Raw genomic sequence first — 19,394 nt, 5'->3', positions numbered from 1 at the left:
AGAGAGAGAGAGAGAGAGAGAGAGAGAGAGAGAGAGAGAGAGAAGCTATATAAGCTATATATAAAAAGAAGCTCCTCAGCCTACTGGCTAAAATCAAGTACACAGCTGAGCCTGGTGACACGTGCCTTTAATTCCCGCATTCTAGAGACAGAGGCAGGCACATCTTTTGAGTTCAAGGCCAGCCTGGTTTACATAATGAGTTTTAGGACAAATCGGATTATGTAGAGAGGCTTTGTCTCAACTGAACCCCCTCGGCAAAAGAAAAGTATATAAACAAATTTTAAAACCCAAAGGTCTGAATCAAGTCAAATACTGACTTTTGCTAGATATAAGAGTACACATCTATATCCTGGTCAGAAGCTAAGGAAGAATATGTCAAGTTCAAGGCTAGCCTGGGCTGTGTTATAGAAATCCTGCCTCAAGGGACTGGAGAGAAGGCTCAGAGGTTAAGAGCACTGAATGTTCTTCTGGAGGTCCCGAGTTCAATTCTCAGCAACTACAAGATGGGTCACATCCATCTGAAATAAGATCTGGTGCCCTCTTCTGGCAGAAATGCATGCATGAACACTGTACACATAATAAATGCATACATCTTCAAAAAAGAAAAGAAAAAACATAGCACTAACATTAACTGACTATATAAGTTTGTGTATGTTACATATTGTATTTGTTTCCTCATATGCAAATTAAGAACCATAATTTTTCTTATATGGTACACAAGGTTGGTTTTTAGAATATATAAGGAAGCATTTTAGTACAGTGGAAATGAGACCTCAACATATCATAGTTATTACTATGATTCTGGAAGTCAAAGTAGTGAAAGTAAATATTCTAGAACATACAAAATCTTGGTGTTCAGAACTATAGCAATTTGGTATGGCTCAAATATAAAAAGCAAATGGAGATCAGTGAGGATTAGTCTGTAAAGATAACAAAAGCAAAATCCAAAATAATTGTGTATGCTATGAAAAATATTTTTTCTTTGAGAGGGGAATATTCAACAGCCTATGCTAGCAGCAATCCCCATTACTTCAGTCTCCACAGCTCTTGAACTACAGGTTAAAATGAATAATATTTTAGTAAAAGAGAATTTACTCTGATATCAGGGTAAAGATCTAGAAACTAAGATTAAAGGCAGACAGACAATTATAGTATAGATGAAAGATAGTTTCATTTACAGCAGAAGTGAGAATACAGAAAAAGGAATAAGATGTCTACAGTGAGAAGTAGCAGCAGTGTGAGCTATGACTTGGGTTAGGGCAATGAGTTACTATGATGTGGGATTTCCCTCCGTATGCTGTGATTACCGTTAATGAATAAGAAAAACTGGCTTAGCCTGTTGAGAGCACAGAACTTAGGAGAAAACTAAGCTGAATGCTGGGAGAAAGAAGGGTGGAGTCAGAGAGAGGCCACGGAGCTGCCAGAGATAGACGGGCTGAAACTTTGCTGGTAGGCCACAACCTTGTGGTGATATACAGATTAATAAAAATGGGTTAAATTAATATGTAAGAGTTAGCCAATAAGAAGCTAGAGCTAATGGGTCAAGCAGTGATTTAATTAATAGTTTCTGTGTGATTATTTCAGGTCTAAGCTAGCTGGGCAGCCAGGAATCAACAAGCAAGGGCAATGCTACTTATAAAGATGATGAGGCTGAGTATGTAGCTCATTGCTAAAGCACCTGCTTAGGGTGATGCCCAAAGCCAGGGATTTAATGTCCAGTATCACACGCACACACAAAAGGAGGAAGAAGGAACAGAATAGATGGAAGAAGGAAATGACTGTTTCAGTTTTAGAACTGGAGTCTGAGATATTTACAAAAAACAAGCAATAGATAGTTGGAAGGTCTCTTAAAGGAATCTGGGAATGATAGTACACAGCTGTAATCTCAGCACAGAGGTTAAGGAATGAGAGTGTGAGACTAGCCTGGGATACAAAGGAAGCACAAGGCCAGCCAAGGGCTGGCTACACAGAAAAAATTAAATAACTTAAATAATGGGGGTATCAGGCTGCTGATGTTTGTAGCTCAGTGTTAAAAAGTAATCAAGTCAAAGCTACATCAAAGACACTAAACAACAGGCCAAAGATATCAAGTAGTATCACCCCCAGATAAAAATTACTTAAGATAAAGAAAAGAGGAAAGCTACATGGATATCTTAAGGAGAATGTTCTCATTAAAGGGACCTGAAAATGGCAAAGGCTGAATATGCTGGTACAGTGTATAGGACATTAAGGGAGTGGCTTGGCAGACAAAAGTACAAACTGCATTTGGCCATGCAAGTTTATCAATCAGGGTTAAACTCCCTGAACCCAAGTGAAAAGCCAGACATGAGGCAGAGACAGAAGAATTACTCAGAAGCTCGTGGGACAACTAGCTTGCAGGACACAGTGCAGCAGCACAAACAAGAGACCCTGCCATGACAGGGTACAAAGTGGGTGCTCACTCTGAAGTTTTCCTCTGTCCTCCACATGCATGTCATGGCATGCTCCTGCCCCCACCACAGAGTAAATAAGAGTTATAAGTAGTTGGACTTTTGTTAAAATATGAGCACAAGACACAAGACAATAATCCATGATAACTGAGTAGGAATGCTTTTATTATAAATTATTATCCTTGTAAGTTCACCTCTTTTTTAAAAAAATTATTTATTTTATGTATGAGTGTTCTACTTGCGTGTATGTCTGCACACCAGAAGAAGGTAGGGCATCATATCCCACTATAGATGGCTTTGAGCTACCATGTGATTGCTGGGAATAAAGTTCAGGACTTCTGGAAGAGCAATCCATGCTCTTCTTTTAAAAAAAAAAAATTCGATGGGAAAAGATCTTCACTAACCCCACATCAGACAGAGGTCGAGGTCTGATCTCCAAAATATACAAAGAACTCAAGAAATTGGACACCAAAAGATCACATAATCCAATAAAAAAAATGGAGTACAGACCTAAACAAAGAACTCTCAACAGAGGAATCTAAAATGGCTGAAAGAAACTTAAGGAAATGTTCAACATTCTTAGTCATCAGAGGAATGCAAATCAAAACAACTCTGAGATTTCATCTTACACCTGTAAGAATGGCCAAGATCAAAAACACTGATGATAACTTAAGCTGAAGAGATTGTGGGGAAAAGGGAACACTTCTACATTGCTGGTGGGAATGCAAACTGGTACAACCCCTTTGGATGTCAGTGTGACGATTTCTCAGAAAATTAGGAAACAACATTCCTCAAGACCCAATAATACCACTTTTGGGTATATATTCAAAAGATGCTCAATTGTGCCACAAGGACATGTGCTCAATTATGTTCGTAGCAGCTTTGTTTGTCATAGCCAGAACCTAGAAACAACCTAAATGCCCCTCGATCAAAGAATGGATTTAAAAAAAAATGTGGTACATTTACACAATGGAGTACTACACAACAGAAAAAAATAACGACAGCTTGAATTTTTCAGGAAAATGGGTGGAACTAGAAAACATTATTTTGAGTGAGGTAACCCAGAAACCCAGACACAGAAAGACAATTATCACATGTACTCACTCATAGGTGGTTTTTAAACATAAAGCAAAGAAAGCCAGCCTACAAACCACAATCCCAGAGAACTTAGACAGCAATATGGACACTAAGAAAGACTTACATAGATATAAACTACATGGGAAGTAGAAAGTATAAAAAGACAAGATCTCCTGAGTAAATTGGGAGCATGGGGACCTTGGGGGAGGGTTGAAGGGGGAGCGGGAGAAGCAAGGAGGGGAGCAGAGAAATATGTAGAGCTCAATAAATATCATGGGAAAAAAAAAGTAGCTTCAGCAGCATTGACACTAGAGAGACCCATTAAGAGACAGGCCCGTAGGCCTGGACGTGGCGGCGCCTTTAATTCCAGCACTTGGAGATGCAGAGGCAGGTGGAGCTCTGAGTTCGAGGCCAGCCTGGTTTACAAAGCAAGTTCCAAGACAGTCAGAGCTATGAAAGAGAAACCCTGTCTTGAAAAACCACAGAGAGAGAGACAGAGACAGAGAGTGAGACAGAGACACAGAGACAGAGACTGAGACTATGAGAGAGGCCATCTGTCAGCTGAGGGCAAGGCTAGCTTTAGGACCCTTGAAGGGCTGTGTGGTGGCTGCCTCTTGCCTTCCCTCCCTGAGATCATTTCCTCCCTGGCATCCTTGGCCAGGCCAGGTGCTGCTCCTATATCTTGCCCTGGGGACACTTGTTTCTTTGACTTTTGTTTTCCTAAAGATATCAGCCTAGTCTGCTGTTGGCTAGCACTGAGAAGACAGAGGCTGAAGACTTGCTGCAAACTCAAAGCTACCCAGTAGTAGTATAGTTCCAGACTACCCAGGGCTACATAGCAAAACCCTGTCTTGGGTGAACAAGAATAAATAAAAGAGCTGGAGGTGTGATTCAGTTGGTTAAGGGCTTGCCTAATACGCATAAGGACGCCGGTCCCATCCCCAGTACCTTGTAAATCAAGCATGGTGGTACATACAGGCCAGGCTAAATTAGAATAAAATAATAAAAGGAAAAGCATCTCTTCCCACTCTGCATTCTTTGTGGTGAAATCCACATAACATAAAATTAACCATCTCAAGTCAGAGGAACTATTAGTTTCTAGTATTTACACATTCAAACTATTGTGTGACCATCACCACTGCACACTGCAGAGCCGTCCTCTCATCCCAGAAGGAAACTATCCCCGGAGAAAACCCATGGCCCATCCCCCTCCCTGAGCCCCTCGAAGCTGTGACCCCTGCCCAGTCCCTGTGGATCTGCCTATTCTGGACATTACTTAAAAATAGAGTCCTAGAGCCGGGCAGTGGTGGCGCACGCCTTTAATCCCAGCACTTGGGAGGCAGAGGCAGGCGGATCTCTGTGAGTTCGAGACCAGCCTGGTCTACAAGAGCTAGTTCCAGGACAGGCTCCAAAACCACAGGGAAACCCTGTCTCGAAAAAAAAAAAAAAATAGAGTCCTATAGTGTGTTGTGAAAAAAAAAATTTTTTTTCGAGACAGGGTTTCTCTGTGGCTTTGGAGCCTGTCCTGGAACTAGCTCTGTAGACCAGGCTGGTCTCGAACTCACAGAGATCCGCCTGCCTCTGCCTCCCGAGTGCTGGGATTAAAGGTGTGTGCCACCATCGCCCGGTGTTATCCATGCTCTTAACTACCAAGCCATCTCTAGCCCATAGGTAGGTCCAACTCTTTTTTTTTTTTTTTTTTTTTTTGGTTTTTCGAGACAGGGTTTCTCTGTGGCTTTGGAGCCTGTCCTGGAACTAGCTCTGTAGACCAGGCTGGTCTCGAACTCACAGAGATCTGCCTGCCTCTGCCTCCCGAGTGCTGGGATTAAAGGCGTGCGCCACCATCGCCCGGCCTTAGGTCCAACTCTTAATGCCCATCCATGGCCTCAAGTAAAGACTCAAACCCTACCTTTAGGGGGGGATCATCCAATTAATGCACAGCAAGAATTATACATTGAATTTGATATCTTGGATTGTCACAAAGCCATAACAAAATTAAATATGACGAGGTAATTAAATTGCAACATTCCTGGGACACACAATATAACCTATTAATATTGAAAGGAGTTTAAACAGACAGGTAGAAGTAAAGTTTTCTCATTCTTTGAAATATTCCTATTACTGAAAAATACTGATTTCCGTAAGAGCAGAAAACATTTTTTTCGTCTAAAGCCTAGCATAAAGCATAACAAATAAGATGATCTTAAATAAATAAATCTACTCAAAAATATCATCAGGCAAGGCCTGGTAGTATAACCCTGTAATCTCAGATACCTAGGAAGTTGAGGCAGGAAATTCAAAGTTCGCTAGAACTGAGTTCAAGGACAGCCTGAGCTGAGAGCTGGAATCCTTAGTACCACAAAGAAAAAGATAAAAAGCTGGGAGTCAGACATCATTGCTATGCCTATAATCCCAACACTTGGGAAGCTGAAACAGGATTGCTGTAAATTCCAGGACAGCCTGGACAATACTACAATATGAAATGATACCTTAAAAAAAAATAATTAGGGATATAGCTCATTCACAGAGCACTCTCCCGGGATGTCCAAGACCCTAGGTTTCAGTTCCCTGAACAGATGGGTGGATATTTAACCAACCAAAATTCATTTTAACTAAAAAAATTTTTTTGCTCTGTGTGTGTTCTGTGTCCCATAGTATACATTACAAGTCAAAAGACAACTGTGCAAATCAGTTCTCTCCTTCCACACACAGGTTCTAGGAATTGAACTCAGATCATCAGGTTTGACAGCAACCATTTTACCAGAAATCTTAAATAAGTTATCAAGGACTTAACCTCTTGAAAGACTTTTTCTGTTTTCTTTTTACAAAGACAACAGATCTTTGGCCTTGCACAGGATATGAGAGTACTAGACCACTAGGATATGATCACCAATTCTTGCTTTGTTTTACCTTAAGGCAGGGTCTTGTGTAACTCACTACGTAGCTAAGAACAACCTTGAATTTCAGATTCTCCTGCCTCTACCCCCAAGTGCTGAGATTATAGGTGTACATCATCAAGTCTAGTTTATATGGAGATTAAACCCAGGGATCCGTGCACACTAGGTTAGTACTCTACCAAAAGAGCAGCTACTTAGGAAGGGAAGTTAAGAGGTGGAGGTCAGAGAACAATCTTAGATGCTTTCCTGCTCAGAGGCATCATACACCTTGGTTTTCTGTTGGTTTGGGTTTTTTTTTGTTTTGTTTTGTTGTTTTTTTTGTTTTTTTGTTTTTGTTTTTTTTTTTTGACAAAAGGGCCTCACTGCGGCCTGGGAATAATAGCCAATTAAGTTAGGCTAGGCTAGGCTGGCTAAGTAGCAGCCAGCAAGTTCCAAGGGATTTACCCGTCTTGGCATCCCCAGGGTAGAATTATAAACACACACTGCCACTTCTGGCTTTTTATGTGGATATTGGGGATCTAACTCAGAACACCATGCTTGCCTGGCAAACACTTTAAAGCTATCTCCTCATCCACCCTTATCTTTCAGTTCCTTAATGTATATATGTCAGGCTAGCCTGGGCATTCTATCATCTTCTTGCCTTAGCGTCCATGTATTCTAAGTCACGGGTAGGGACCTTTAGAATTCTTTCATTTTTATTTTACTTTCTTTTGAGATGGGGTCCATTGTAGCCCCCACTGTCTTCTAACTCTTAACTCAGTATGCACTGAGGACAACCTTCAGCTTCTGATCCTCCTGCCTCTACCTCCCAAGTACTGAAATTATAACCTTGCACCACCAAGCTTGATTTAATGCTATGCTGGGATAAACCCAGATTTTCCTATTATACTAGTCAAGCACTCTACCAACTGAGATACATTCCCAGCCTAGAACTATGGAATTTTCTTATGAAAGATGAGTTCATGAAGAAGTCCCACCCACTAAACAGTTTCTTCTGTAAAAAATGAATAAACAGTAGAACTAGAGAGATGACTGAGTGGTTAAGAGCACATACCACTCTTGAAGAAGATCAGAGTTCTATTCCTAGCACTCACCTTAGAAACACCTCTAACTCCAGCTCAAGAGAAATTGGATGTGTCTGGCCTCCACTGACACAAACACTCACAATCAGAATCCACAGACACATATTTAAGATTAAAAGTAAGTCTTGAAAAAAGCCAAAGAACGAATGAGCAAACAATGCCAAAAGATCAGTAGCTGAGTTCCAAGCCACACAGTAACATTATACATCTATAATTTATCAAGTATCTTCCAGCACGAACATGTACATGCAGATAGAGCACTCATATAGAAAATACATACATAAATAAATCTTTTTAAAAAAAAGAATTTCTCGCCGGGCGGTGGTGGCGCACGCCTTTAATCCCAGCACTCGGGAGGCAGAGGCAGGCGGATCTCTGTGAGTTCGAGACCAGCCTGGTCTACAGAGCTAGTTCCAGGACAGGCTCCAAAACCACAGAGAAACCCTGTCTCGAAAAACCAAAAAAAAATAAAATAAAAAAAAGAATTTCTTAATCCCAGCACTCGGGAAGCAGAGGCAGGTGGATCTTTGTGAGTTCAAGGCCGGCCTGGTCTATAAGAGCTAGTTCCAGGACATGCTCCAAAGCTACAGAGAAACCCTGTCTCAAAAAAAAAAACCCACTTAAACAAAAAAAAAATTTCACTTCTGGTCATATATTCAAAAAATGGAAGACAGTATCTAAACAAGATATTTGTTCACCTATGTTCACAGCAGCATTATTCACAACCATCCAAGGCTGGGCATGATAGCATATCCCTGTCTGTAATTCCATTCCCAAGGCTGAAGGAGTTCGAAGCTAGGTTGGGCATGGTGACTTTAATCCCAACACTAAGGAGACAGGAGGACCTCTGAATTTGAAGCTGGCCAGGTTTACATATGGAGTTTCAGGGCAGTTAGGACTAGAAAAAGATTCTGGGTTTATTTATTTACTTTTTTTTAAAGTGTTCAAAACCAGCATGGGCTACAAAGCAAGACCCTGTGCCTCCTCCAAGACTAGAGAGCTGGGTGATTGTCCACACCTGTAGCTCCAGGAGGAGGAGCACAGGTTCAAAGTCATCCTAAACTACAATGGAAGAAGAAAGGAACTGAGGGAAAAAGAGAAATGGGATAGACACCTGTAATCCCAGCATTAAGGATTAAGGGCACAACAACTCTAAGTTCCAGGCTAACCTAGACTGTATATGTGTCTCAAAAAGGGAGACAGGGACAACAAGGACGGCTATGCAGATAAAACACTGCCACACAAACCTAACACCTGCATTGCATTCAGATCTCCAAATGGAAGGAGAGAACCAACTTCCAAACGTTGTCCTCTGACCTTCACATTCAGGAATGGGTCATGGATTTCCTTCCTCATCCTTTCTCTCCTTTCTTCCCTCTCATTTCTTACACACACAATTTTCTAAAAGAACATTAAAAAAAAATGAAAACAGGAATTCATTACTTGTCCTTTATTATATTTATGAACTACATGTTATATGTTTAAATATGCTTTTTTTTAAAAAAAAAAAAAAACAACAAAAACAACTCTCATACTTCGTTTCACAATACGGTTTTCTTCCACTCACATTAACCGGTTCTACATTGCTCTAAATTCATAGCGCATATAATTACATCCAATGCATTAATTTATATGCTGTCTTACTGCTTTACAGAACAATATTGTCCAAGATTGATACTCTTGAAGTAAAGAACAGTTACAGTAATTCCACATAGCCCCTTCATTTAATATTTCCAATGTCTCCAAAATTTACACACTAGAATACAAAGTTATATTTCCTATTTTATCACTGGTATTTATATAATAAAACCCTTTCTGTCTTGAACACACTAAAAGTCCTCATAACAATTTTTGTATGTTTACTTTAATGAAAACGAGGTAAACTTTTTGAAAATATTTAAAGTAAAAGTTATTTTAACCAATAAACTTATATTGAACTTTTAAGTACCTTTTATTTCTCTCTTGTTCAGGTTATGTGTAAGCCTTGAGATGCTATTAAAAGCAGTGAGTCACCTTGTTTACCTAAAGTTTGAATACAGAGTATTCATGACAAAATTGCCATCCCTGACAAGTGTGACGTCTATACTAGCAGTTCTCAAGCAAGAGTGATTTTGTTCCCAGAAGGCATCATATGATTGAAGAATTTGGGTCTATCTTAATTTATGTGGTTTCTACTGGCATCTAGTGGATAGATACAGATGTTGCTAATGCATAGGAGAGACCTCACAACAAAGAATCTGGCCCAAAATGTCAGTATGCTTCTAAAAAACTCTGCTCTGTATTATGTAGTAAATAACTATAAAAGAAATTGACTAGCTCTTTTGCCAGTGGAAGGAAAAAAACCTCTCTATGATCTATGGTTTTGACTTAACTACTGACCTAACTATCTAGCCTGTGCTTTTGAATCTAATAGTAATTTTCAGGAAGAGAAAAAAATTCCTACAAAGCTTCTGCTATAATAACTTTCAGGTCCATATTCAGTATCTTTGTGCTTTTACAAAATTGTAAATATAGCACATGCTTTAAAAACTGTCAATATGATATACAGTTATTAAAAGAAAAAGACTATTATTAGCTACCTTAAAGAATGTGAGTTGAAGGGCTAGTTGAGGTGGGAAACTTTTACTTTCTATATTATCTTTTCTGTCTAGACTGCTGAATTGTTTCATGAAACTGTTTAGTTTATAATAATTTTAACCTTTTTTCCCTTTAATGGAGTTTGAACCCAGAGATAGATGTGCATTAGTCAAGAGTTCTACTCTACCACTGAGCTATACCTTAAGTCCCATAATAACCCCCCCCCCCAGTTTCTTTTTTCTTTCACTGTGTAGCCCTGGTTGGTCAGAAGCTCAATATATAGTATATAGACCAGGCTGACTTTGAACTCAGAAATCTGTCTGTCTGGTATTAAAGCTTATTTGTATGTACACCATTTTTATAATTTCAAAAGCTGCCACAAGTTATTCAAATATAATATATGCATACTCTTATGAGAGATAACTTAAAAATATCAATCTAAAAAGTCCTTTCTTTAGGAATTTTTTCTTCGAACCTGTTAAAAGGGCAGAGGTATCACTCTAAAATTTACATTCAAAAACTGGTTTGTAATTGGGCGTAATGATGCACGCCTTTGATCCCAACACTAGGAGGCAGAGGCAGAGGGGTCTCTGCGAGTCGGAGGCCAGCTCACATGGTGAGTGCCAGAACAGTCAAAGCTACATAGTGAGACCTGTCTCAAAAAAACCAAACAAACAAAAAATGGTTTGTGAGCTGGAAAGATGGTTCAGTGGTTAAGAATGGCTGCTCTTCTAGAGGATCTAGGTTCAATTCCCAGAATCTATATGGTGGCTTAAAGCTGTCTGTAATAACTCCAGTCCTAAGGAGTTCCAATGTCTTCATCTGGCTTCTGTTGGGCATTGCACACAGATACATACAAACAAAACACTCATGAACGTAAAATAATGTTAAAAAAAATAGGTGGCTGGAGAGATGGCTCAGTGACGTACAGGATTACAGACCACACATTTTAAGTGTGGGAATTTACCAGGGCGCTGCAGCAGTCTTTAAAAGACAGTGTCGGGGGCTGGAGAGATGGCTCAAGTGGTTAAGAGCATTGCCTGCTCTTCCAAAGGTCCTGAGTTCAATTCCCAGCAACCACATGGTGGCTCACAACCATCTGTAAAGAGGTCTGGTGCCCTCTTCTGGCCTGCAGACATGCACACAGAATATTGTATACAGAATAAATAAATAAACTGTTTTGTAAGAAGAGATGGCTTAGTTAGTGGTTAAGAGCATGGACTACTCTTACAGAGGACTTGAATTCAGATCCTAGAACCCACAATTAGAAATGCCTTCCAGTTCTAGGGATTCTAAAAGAACCACAAATTTAGCATACATCATACATATACATACAAATAAAAGTAAATCTTTAAAAGATAACTTAAATTGACTTATATGGGTTTTGTTTGAGACAGGTTCTCATGTAGCTGTAACTCAGGCTAGCTCTGCTATGAAACTGGGGTTGGCTCCTGATTCTTCTGACTCATTTTCCTAACTCACTGAATTTACCTAGCTCTAAGAAATTTTTAACCTGATCTCTATTATCAAATGCAAGTTCTGACTCCTCTAGTCAAGGATTTATGTGGAGAAGGAAGAGATTCAATAACCCTAAAGAAATACAAAACAGATATTCTCAATATTTAAAACCATACAAAATAGTTAGATCTGGTGGCATTGACCTTTTAATACTGAGGCTGAAGCAGAAGTATTAAAAGTTTTAAGTCCAGTGTGGTGGCCTAGGCACTTGGGAATCCCAGCACTTGCAAAGCAGAGGTAGGTGGATCTCCATGAAGTTTTAGGACATTCCAGATAGCCAGGGTTTCACAGTGAGACTATCTCAAAAAAACAAAACAAACAAAAAACCAAGAGAGAAGAAAAGAAAAAACAACAACAACAACAACAAAAAACCCCAAAAGGTTTAATCCCTACTAAAGAGCAAGTTCAAAATTAGCCTGAGCAATTTAGTAAGCCCCTATCTCAAATCTTACAAAGAGATGCTAGGGGTGTAATTAGCGAATACTGCTAGCATATGCAAGGCCCTGGGTTTAATCCCCAGCGCCACTAAACAAATAACTAAATGATGGTATTCACTAAGATAATAATTTTTGTATTTTAAAAAAAAATGTATGGAGGCTGGTGAGATGGCTCAGCAGTTGCAAACAAGCACATCTAGCCCAACCACCTCAGTTCAAACCCCAGAACTCATAATAGTAGAGAGAATTGACTTCCACAAATTGCCTACAACATCCAGAGGAATATTATTGCACACACATGCATTATGTATGTACACAGAATAATCGTAATAATAATAATAAATAAGATTAGGAGAAAAAAAGAAAAATTTACTAATAGTAATAGTCCTATCTCCTCCTCAAACTACAGGACCTTTCAACATAACCAGCAAAGACAATACTGGGTCTTTTATTTCTCATTTCTTACATTCTGCCCCAAATGGGGAAGAAGACAATCTCCACTTCCAACTATGTAACAACTAATTCATTGTCTCTTAAATAATTTAGGAAATATGAAAATTAGGATTTTATTATTATTCATCAAATACTTCATAGGTTAGTAATTTTCTAAGAATATTATGTTATCCCTTTCAAAGCAACAAGATACTCTGTGAGTTCGAGACCAGCCTGGTCTACAGAGCTAGTTCCAGGACAGGCTCCAAAGCCACAGAGAAACCCTGTCTCGAAAAAACCAAAAAAAAAAAAAAAAAAAAAGCAACAAGATAGCTCATAAAAGAGAAAATAGAAAAGGTAAATAACTTACTTAAGCAAACAGTTCATTTTATTCACAAAAACAGACTATAGAACCTGCAACTTACTGCTGGTATGAAATATTTCAGGAATTTCTTTTCTGAAAGAAAAGAAAACCACAAAAATAGCTTTCCTTTTCCACAGGCTAAGAATCTAGATGTACATTGAACCCCACCCTATCTCCCCAAAAAAAGCTCTGTAAGCTCAGAGGATTACATTCCAAAACTAAAGTTTTTTTTTTCTTTCTGGTGTTGATGTTGTTTTTAAAAGAAAACGAGAAGAAGGAAAGCCAGCTAGCCAATCAGACATAATGGAGGAACAGACAGAAGACTGTCTAGCACACACACAAGTCCAGCCTGGGCTACAATGTCTAACCCTGTCCAAACAGAAAAAAAGATCTGAATATACACTCATACCCAAATTCACTTTGGGAGTGGTACAGAATATATAAGTAAACAGGAGAGTAAGAATGGGTGTTCTGGCCAGGCATAGTGGCGCACACCTTTAATCCCAGCATTTGGGAAGCAGAGGCAGGTGGATCTCAGTGAGTTTGAGGCCAGTCTGGTGTACAAAGCGAGTTCCAGGACAGCCAGGGCTGTCAACAGAGAAACCCTGTCTTGAAAAACAAACAAACAAACAAAAAAACAAACAAACAAAGAATAGGTGTTCTGAGGCTGAAAAGATGGCTCAGTGGTTAAGAGCACTGACTGCTCAGTTCAATTCCCAGCACCCACATGGTGGCTCAACAGCTGTAAATCCAGTTTCAGGGACATGACACCCTCTTCTGTACTCCTTGGGCACCAGGCACTCACGTGGTTCACACCATATAGGCAAAACACTATTACATATAAGACCAAATTTTATTTTTGAATATGAAGCTAGGCATGGCAGCACATACACTCAATCCCAGTACTTGAAAGGCAGAAGCAGGCTGACCTCTATGAATTCAAGGCCAACCTGTCCAGGCCGGCCAGAGCTACACAGTAAGACCCTGCCTCAAAAATATGAGACAGAGACAAAGGGAGAACCGACCTTACCTCAAAAATAAACAAAGTGGTGAAAATGTATAGATTTTACCCATAGCTTTAACACATTGTATGAAATGTGTGTTTGTATGTGTGTGTGACAGAAACAAACACTGAGACAGGAATTTGACTTGGAAGTTCACTAGCACTTTTTATCTGTGAAGAAATTTAAACACTATTCATTAAAAAAGCAAATCAGTAACTTCTAATCTCATTCATACCAATTATGTCAAAGTGGCCCTCAAAATCAAGGAGACTACCTTCCTGTAACATTTAGAACAAAACCAACCTTTTCAATCTTCCTTTCAAGTTACAAAGAAAAATGAAACAAAACTTTAGAATCTAAAGTTACTCACTGCTTTATTTCCTAGCTAAACATACATGTATTCTGAGTTCAGCTCAAGTTTGACTGAATGGATAAAGTCTTCCACAAACCCAAAATCAAGGGAGCTACAGACTCTCACAATGACCAACTACCCAAGTAAAATTATTCTCTCATCTTGACTTAGAATTTATTTCCCTACAGAGAAATTCAAAAATATGGATGGATAACATACATAGCTTTTTTCCCAAAGTAAAATGTTGAGTCCAAATAAACTCCTGTTTAGACCTAGAAAGAACAGTGTTTAACTGTACTTTGCAGTAACTTCTTATTCTTCTCAAATGCACAAGCCAGGATTATGGTACACAGAAATTCCTGTACTTTAACACCAGGACCAGAGGTTAAAGTCACAAGGGATGAACCAGGCCTCACATAGGCCCAACAAAGAAATACTTGACTAGGCATGGTGGTGCACACCTGTAATTCAGCACTGAGGAGATACAGGCACCAGCCCAGTCTACATACCAACTCACAGGCTAAATTAAAACATCCAAAAAATCAGTCAGAATTTAAAAAAGTAATAATTCTGGGCACTTAAAACATCACAGTACAGCACTCTCTTGACCACCGCCAAAAAAAGAGTAACATACAGGTATATGCATGCGATAAAGTGTGCAGACAGCTACAACTATGTGTTTGTCACCTTTTCCTCCGAGAGACCAAAGACAGTATCTACAATCCTAAGTTGCTCTCACCTGAAATGAGCACAAGGGAATATACACATGTGCTAAAAGAAATGAAAGCTCGACTTATTTTCTTCACAAGAAAAGATGTCTGTAGGATACCTCACCTTCTCCCAGGCTGAAAACCTCAGCGTTCGACTATCCAGGTATCCCAAAGCTCAAAGATGCCTTGAAACTTCCTTTTCCTGCCTAAGTTCACAAAACGTCCAAGAGCCAGTCACGTGACTCCTTTTCAGCGTGAAAGCTGAGAACTTAATACTCACCTGCCTCAAACTACAGAGAAAAGAAGAAGCGCTCTACTTAAATGCACAGGCAAAGCACCAGGGAAGGCAGAGGACCAGCAAGGAGGGCTCCCTGAGCTGCCCGCGTCCGCCCGTCAGTTTCTCCGGCTCCCTCAGTACCAAGGGCAGGGACTCGGGCTCCAAAGACCCCGCCCTCCCCCATCTCCAACCCGGGGTGGGCGGGAGGCAGCGTGCGGAGTCCGGGTTCCCGCGCGAAGCTCGCCGAGCCAAGAACTCCCCTATTGTGGGTCGACAGGCGCTGACGGGAACCCGTCCCGCTCCAGACGCGCGCCGGAGAGCAAGCAAGAGCGCTCGCTAGGCCCGGGCCCGCTGCCACCGCCGTCGTACAGGCGACCGCTGTCAGCCAGCACTGCACCCGGGAGGCGGGAGAGCGGAGCCGCGGGCTGCCGGCCCAAAGAATCGCCCGGCTCCCGCACGCGATGTTAGAGACAAGGGTCCTGGAGCTATACCTCGGACACCTCGTCCTCGTCGCTCCCAGAGGCGCCGCCGCCGCCCGTCCTCAGCACGGCAGCCGCCAACTTGAAATCCAGCGCCGCGTCCCCTCCGCCCGTGCCGCCGCCGCCGCCGCCGACTCCCTGCGCCGGCCCAGCCTCCCCAAAGAGCCTCACGGTGCGGATTCCCAGCCCGACCCCTCCCGGCGGAGGAGGCTCCGAGGCCCCAGCTGGGGCGGATCGCGGAGCTACGGAGTCCAAATCCTCCTCGAAGGAGGTGCCGCCACCCCCGCTGTCCGTCAGCATGGTTCGCACGCGGAGCCGGGGACACCGCCGCCGCCGAATCACTCGCGGCCACCGCCGCGGCGGATCCCAGGAAGGTGAGGAGCAGCAGGAGGAAGAAGCGTCTCCGTCCCCCCCCGTCCCAGCAGCGCCACTAACTTCTCACTGCCTAACCTGCTGCCTCCCGCCCCTGCGACTCATCACTGGTCGCGACTCTCAGGCGCCCGCGAACCATTGGCCACAGCGAGCTGTCGCTCACGCTCGCCGTCACGCGCTGCTAGCTGGCTCTCGGCCCCCAAGCTGCGTTGACCCGCGCAGGCCTAGGCGGTTGTGAACGCCCGCCTCCTCCGCCTCCCGCGCCGACTTCCGGTCTTCGCCTCTGGCCATTGGTCGGCCTCCGTGACTAGCGACTCACGACCTTAAAGCGGATTAGTCGGGCCGGCGATCACTCAGGGGGAACCCTAACAATGGGGAACTCAATTGGTGCCAGGGACTGTCGGTCATTTTGTCACGGGACGTCGCGTGGTACAATTGGCCTGTGGGGAGCTTGTTCGTCCCGCCCCCATCTGAGGTGACGGGAAAGGGCCGGGGAATTTCCATCGCTCGTTAAAAGGAGGGCTGAAGTGAAACCCCACAAGAATGAACAAAATACGAAGTAAACCTAACCCTTGGCTCGGAGAGTCTTGTGCGTCCGCGGTGCAGGAGGCGTCGAGGTAACAAAGTAGCTCCCACCTGTCGCTCTCCCTCGGGCGCCGCCGCCGCGGCCGGAAGTAGCTGCGCGGGGATTGGCGGAAAGAAGCAGTCAGTCTCCGCGCAGCCCCGTCTTCCTGCCATTTCCCGGTTGGAGGCCCGCGACGTCAGTCACCGCGGCAGGCTCCGCCTCTGGGGCAGGTGAGGCTACTTAACCCGTTGGCCTCCGGCTGCTGGGGAGGGAGCCGGGGACCGGGAGCGGCTCTCCGCGGGCCGGGCCGGTTCTGCTCGGCGCTTCCCGCCCGTCCAAGCTGGAGCCAGCGCGCGGAGGTTAAGCAACCCGGGAGGTGCTCGGGACGGCCGCCCCAAGGCTTCGGGACCCGCCCGCGTGCGCGCGCTCCAGGGGGTGGACGGGCTGCACAGCCTTCGGGAGGGACGGCGGCCGCAGGCTGGACAGCGCCATCCCTCAGTCCCGGGAACTGTCCGGCGGAGGAAGGTGGAACGGTGCGCGGAATCTGACCGCAAGGCTGGACGCGGAGAGGAGGGCGTGCTCGCGGGCCATTTCTGGTCCGCGGCCGCCACTTACTTGTTTGATGTTACTCTCTGTAAAATGGGAACGTGAGCACCCGCCCCACCGGGTGGTTATGAACTAAAGCGCACTGAGGTCAGCAGAGTGGCCAACTTACAGGAAGAGTCTGTCCTCTGTTTCTTCAGGAGCCCGCTGCCCATTCAGGGTTCTGCCAGCTAAACCACTTCTAACAACATTCTAACAACCGTCTCTAATGGTTACCCTTCCTCTCCCTCTCAAATCCCCTTCCTCCTTTTATCAATTAAAAAAAAAAGTTGAAAGTGTTATAGTCCCTCAGTATTTAAAGTTAAAAATCACAAAGGAATTTGGTGAAGTTTGTATGACAAATGTTCTTTTACTCTTCTAATTACACAATACAATATCTGTACAATAGAATGATTGACTATTCCATATAACTACAGCTCTGTGCTTTATTTATTGTACAGTTATGTCTGTACACATTAGCTGAAAAGAAGACTTTTCATCTTCTCCTTAAAGCTCTTATAAAGAATTGTATCTATTTCTATTTGCAATATTTAGTTTTTCACACACCCCCATTATTATTTATTATTCTATAAAGAATATCAATGGGCTGGAGAAATGGTTGTGCTGTTAAAAGCCAAGCTTACCAAAACATCAAAAATACAGTGGGATTTTTTTTTCTGGGCATCATTAAGCATGCATGCTTGTAATACCAACACTTGGTTCTGCCAAGCATTTTTTTTAACTTCTTAGACTTCATAATTGCTCATTTTGACATTTCTAGATAGTGAGTGGTAGAAAATGGGAGAAAACTTATTTTATGTAACTTTGGTTGGTTTTGGTTTTTCAAGACAAGGTTTCTCTGTGTAATCTTGGCTGTCCTGGAACTCACTCTGCAGACCAGGCTAACCTGGAACTCAGAGAGCTCCCCTAGCCTCTACCTCCCAAGTGCTGTGATTAAAGGCATGCCCAGCTAACATATACAATTTTACTTAGCCTACATCTTACACTGTTTTCAAGGCATGTGTAACTAGCTCACAACCCAAACTAAGCAACTAAGCAGAAAAGAAAAAAAAACTTAGCACTGCCCAACCCACCTCAAAGCTGGCTTATCCAGAATTGGTTTGGATACGTCCTTAGGCAAAAACAGGTATTGACTGGTGCAACATTACAAAGGAACTATTTGTCATTGCTACCATAGGTACAGAAAGAATTTCTGATGCAACTCAAATAAATACATTAGAGTATTTAAACAAAGTAATGAATCTTAAAGAGAGGAAACCAAAAGCTGGGTATTTTCAATTCCTCCATCCTTGTGAGAACTCCATACTTGTTGATTTGTGCCTAGCATCTAGCCCATAGAGCATGGTCAATATGATTGAGCAATAACCATTGTTTCCCCTAAACCTTTGCGTGACACACCTGTCAGTAGGTAGTTTATCACTATGGAACTCTAAGTCTCCTAGACTTTGGTGACTGCTGTGTGGTTCAGAACGATTGACTATTCCATATAACTACAGCTATGTGCTTTTCTTTATTTTTTAAAATTTTCTTATGTATATAAGTGTTTGTCTACATGTATGTCTGTGTACCACATGTGTGTCTGGGACCCACAGAGGCCAGAAGAACTGGAATTACAGATGGCTGTGAGCTGCCATGTGGGTGCTAGGACTCAGACCCCAGTTCCTCTGCAAAAACAACCAGTGCTCTTAACCACCAAGCTATCGCTCCAGGCCTTTTTTTTTAAATCTTTTTTATATTGTGTGTGTGTTTGCATGTTCCACAGTGCTATTTTGTGGAGGCTGAAGAAGAACTTGCTGGAGTGGGTTTCACCCTTACAGGGATCTAACTCAGGTTTCCAGGCTTGTGAGTAAGCGTATTTTTACTCAGTGAGCCATCTCACCTATCTCACCTGCTCCTGATTTTTATTTTATGAAGTAGGGTCTTGCATAGCCCAGGCTGGCTGCAAACTTTCAACACAGAGGAGACTTCCCTTGAATTCTCATCTTCCCTCTTTCACGTCCTGTGCCTGGCTCGATTTTTATTTTGTTTTGGTTGGTTTGTTTGTTTTTATTATGTAGCTGTGACTGACCTGGAACTCAATTTACCAGGCTGGCATCAAACTCACAGAGATCCTTCTGCTTCTGTCTTCAAAGTAGTAGGAATAAAGGTCATGCCACCTGGCATATTTGTTGTTATTGGCTAGAATTCTGTTGCCCAGACTAGCCGCACATGTGTATATG

The 19,394-nt window shown here is 42.4% G+C and overlaps 1 protein-coding gene across 8 annotated transcripts in view; it reads right to left on the bottom strand.

Moving 5' to 3' along the window:
- LOC101992219 (ankyrin repeat and KH domain-containing protein 1) overlaps positions 1-16,093 on the bottom strand; it is a 118,328-nt gene extending 102,235 nt beyond the window's left edge. For 5 of the 8 annotated variants that reach the window (XM_013349515.2, XM_013349518.2, XM_013349516.2 and 2 more), the window contains exon 1: positions 15,648-16,093. In XM_013349515.2, coding sequence (XP_013204969.1) covers positions 15,648-15,935 — 288 coding nt within the window. In that variant the 5' untranslated portion in view covers positions 15,936-16,093. The remainder of the gene's footprint in view (positions 1-15,647) is intronic. The other 3 variants (XM_013349517.1, XM_005355964.3, XM_005355966.2) reach the window with 1 other exon arrangement.
- Between the last annotated feature and the right edge of the window lie 3,301 nt (positions 16,094-19,394).

Source organism: Microtus ochrogaster, chromosome 18 (assembly GCF_000317375.1).
Source record: "Microtus ochrogaster isolate Prairie Vole_2 chromosome 18, MicOch1.0, whole genome shotgun sequence".
Lineage (NCBI taxonomy): Eukaryota > Metazoa > Chordata > Mammalia > Rodentia > Cricetidae > Microtus > Microtus ochrogaster.
Note: the sequence above shows the minus strand (reverse complement) of the source record. Positions and strands in the feature narration are given on the sequence as shown.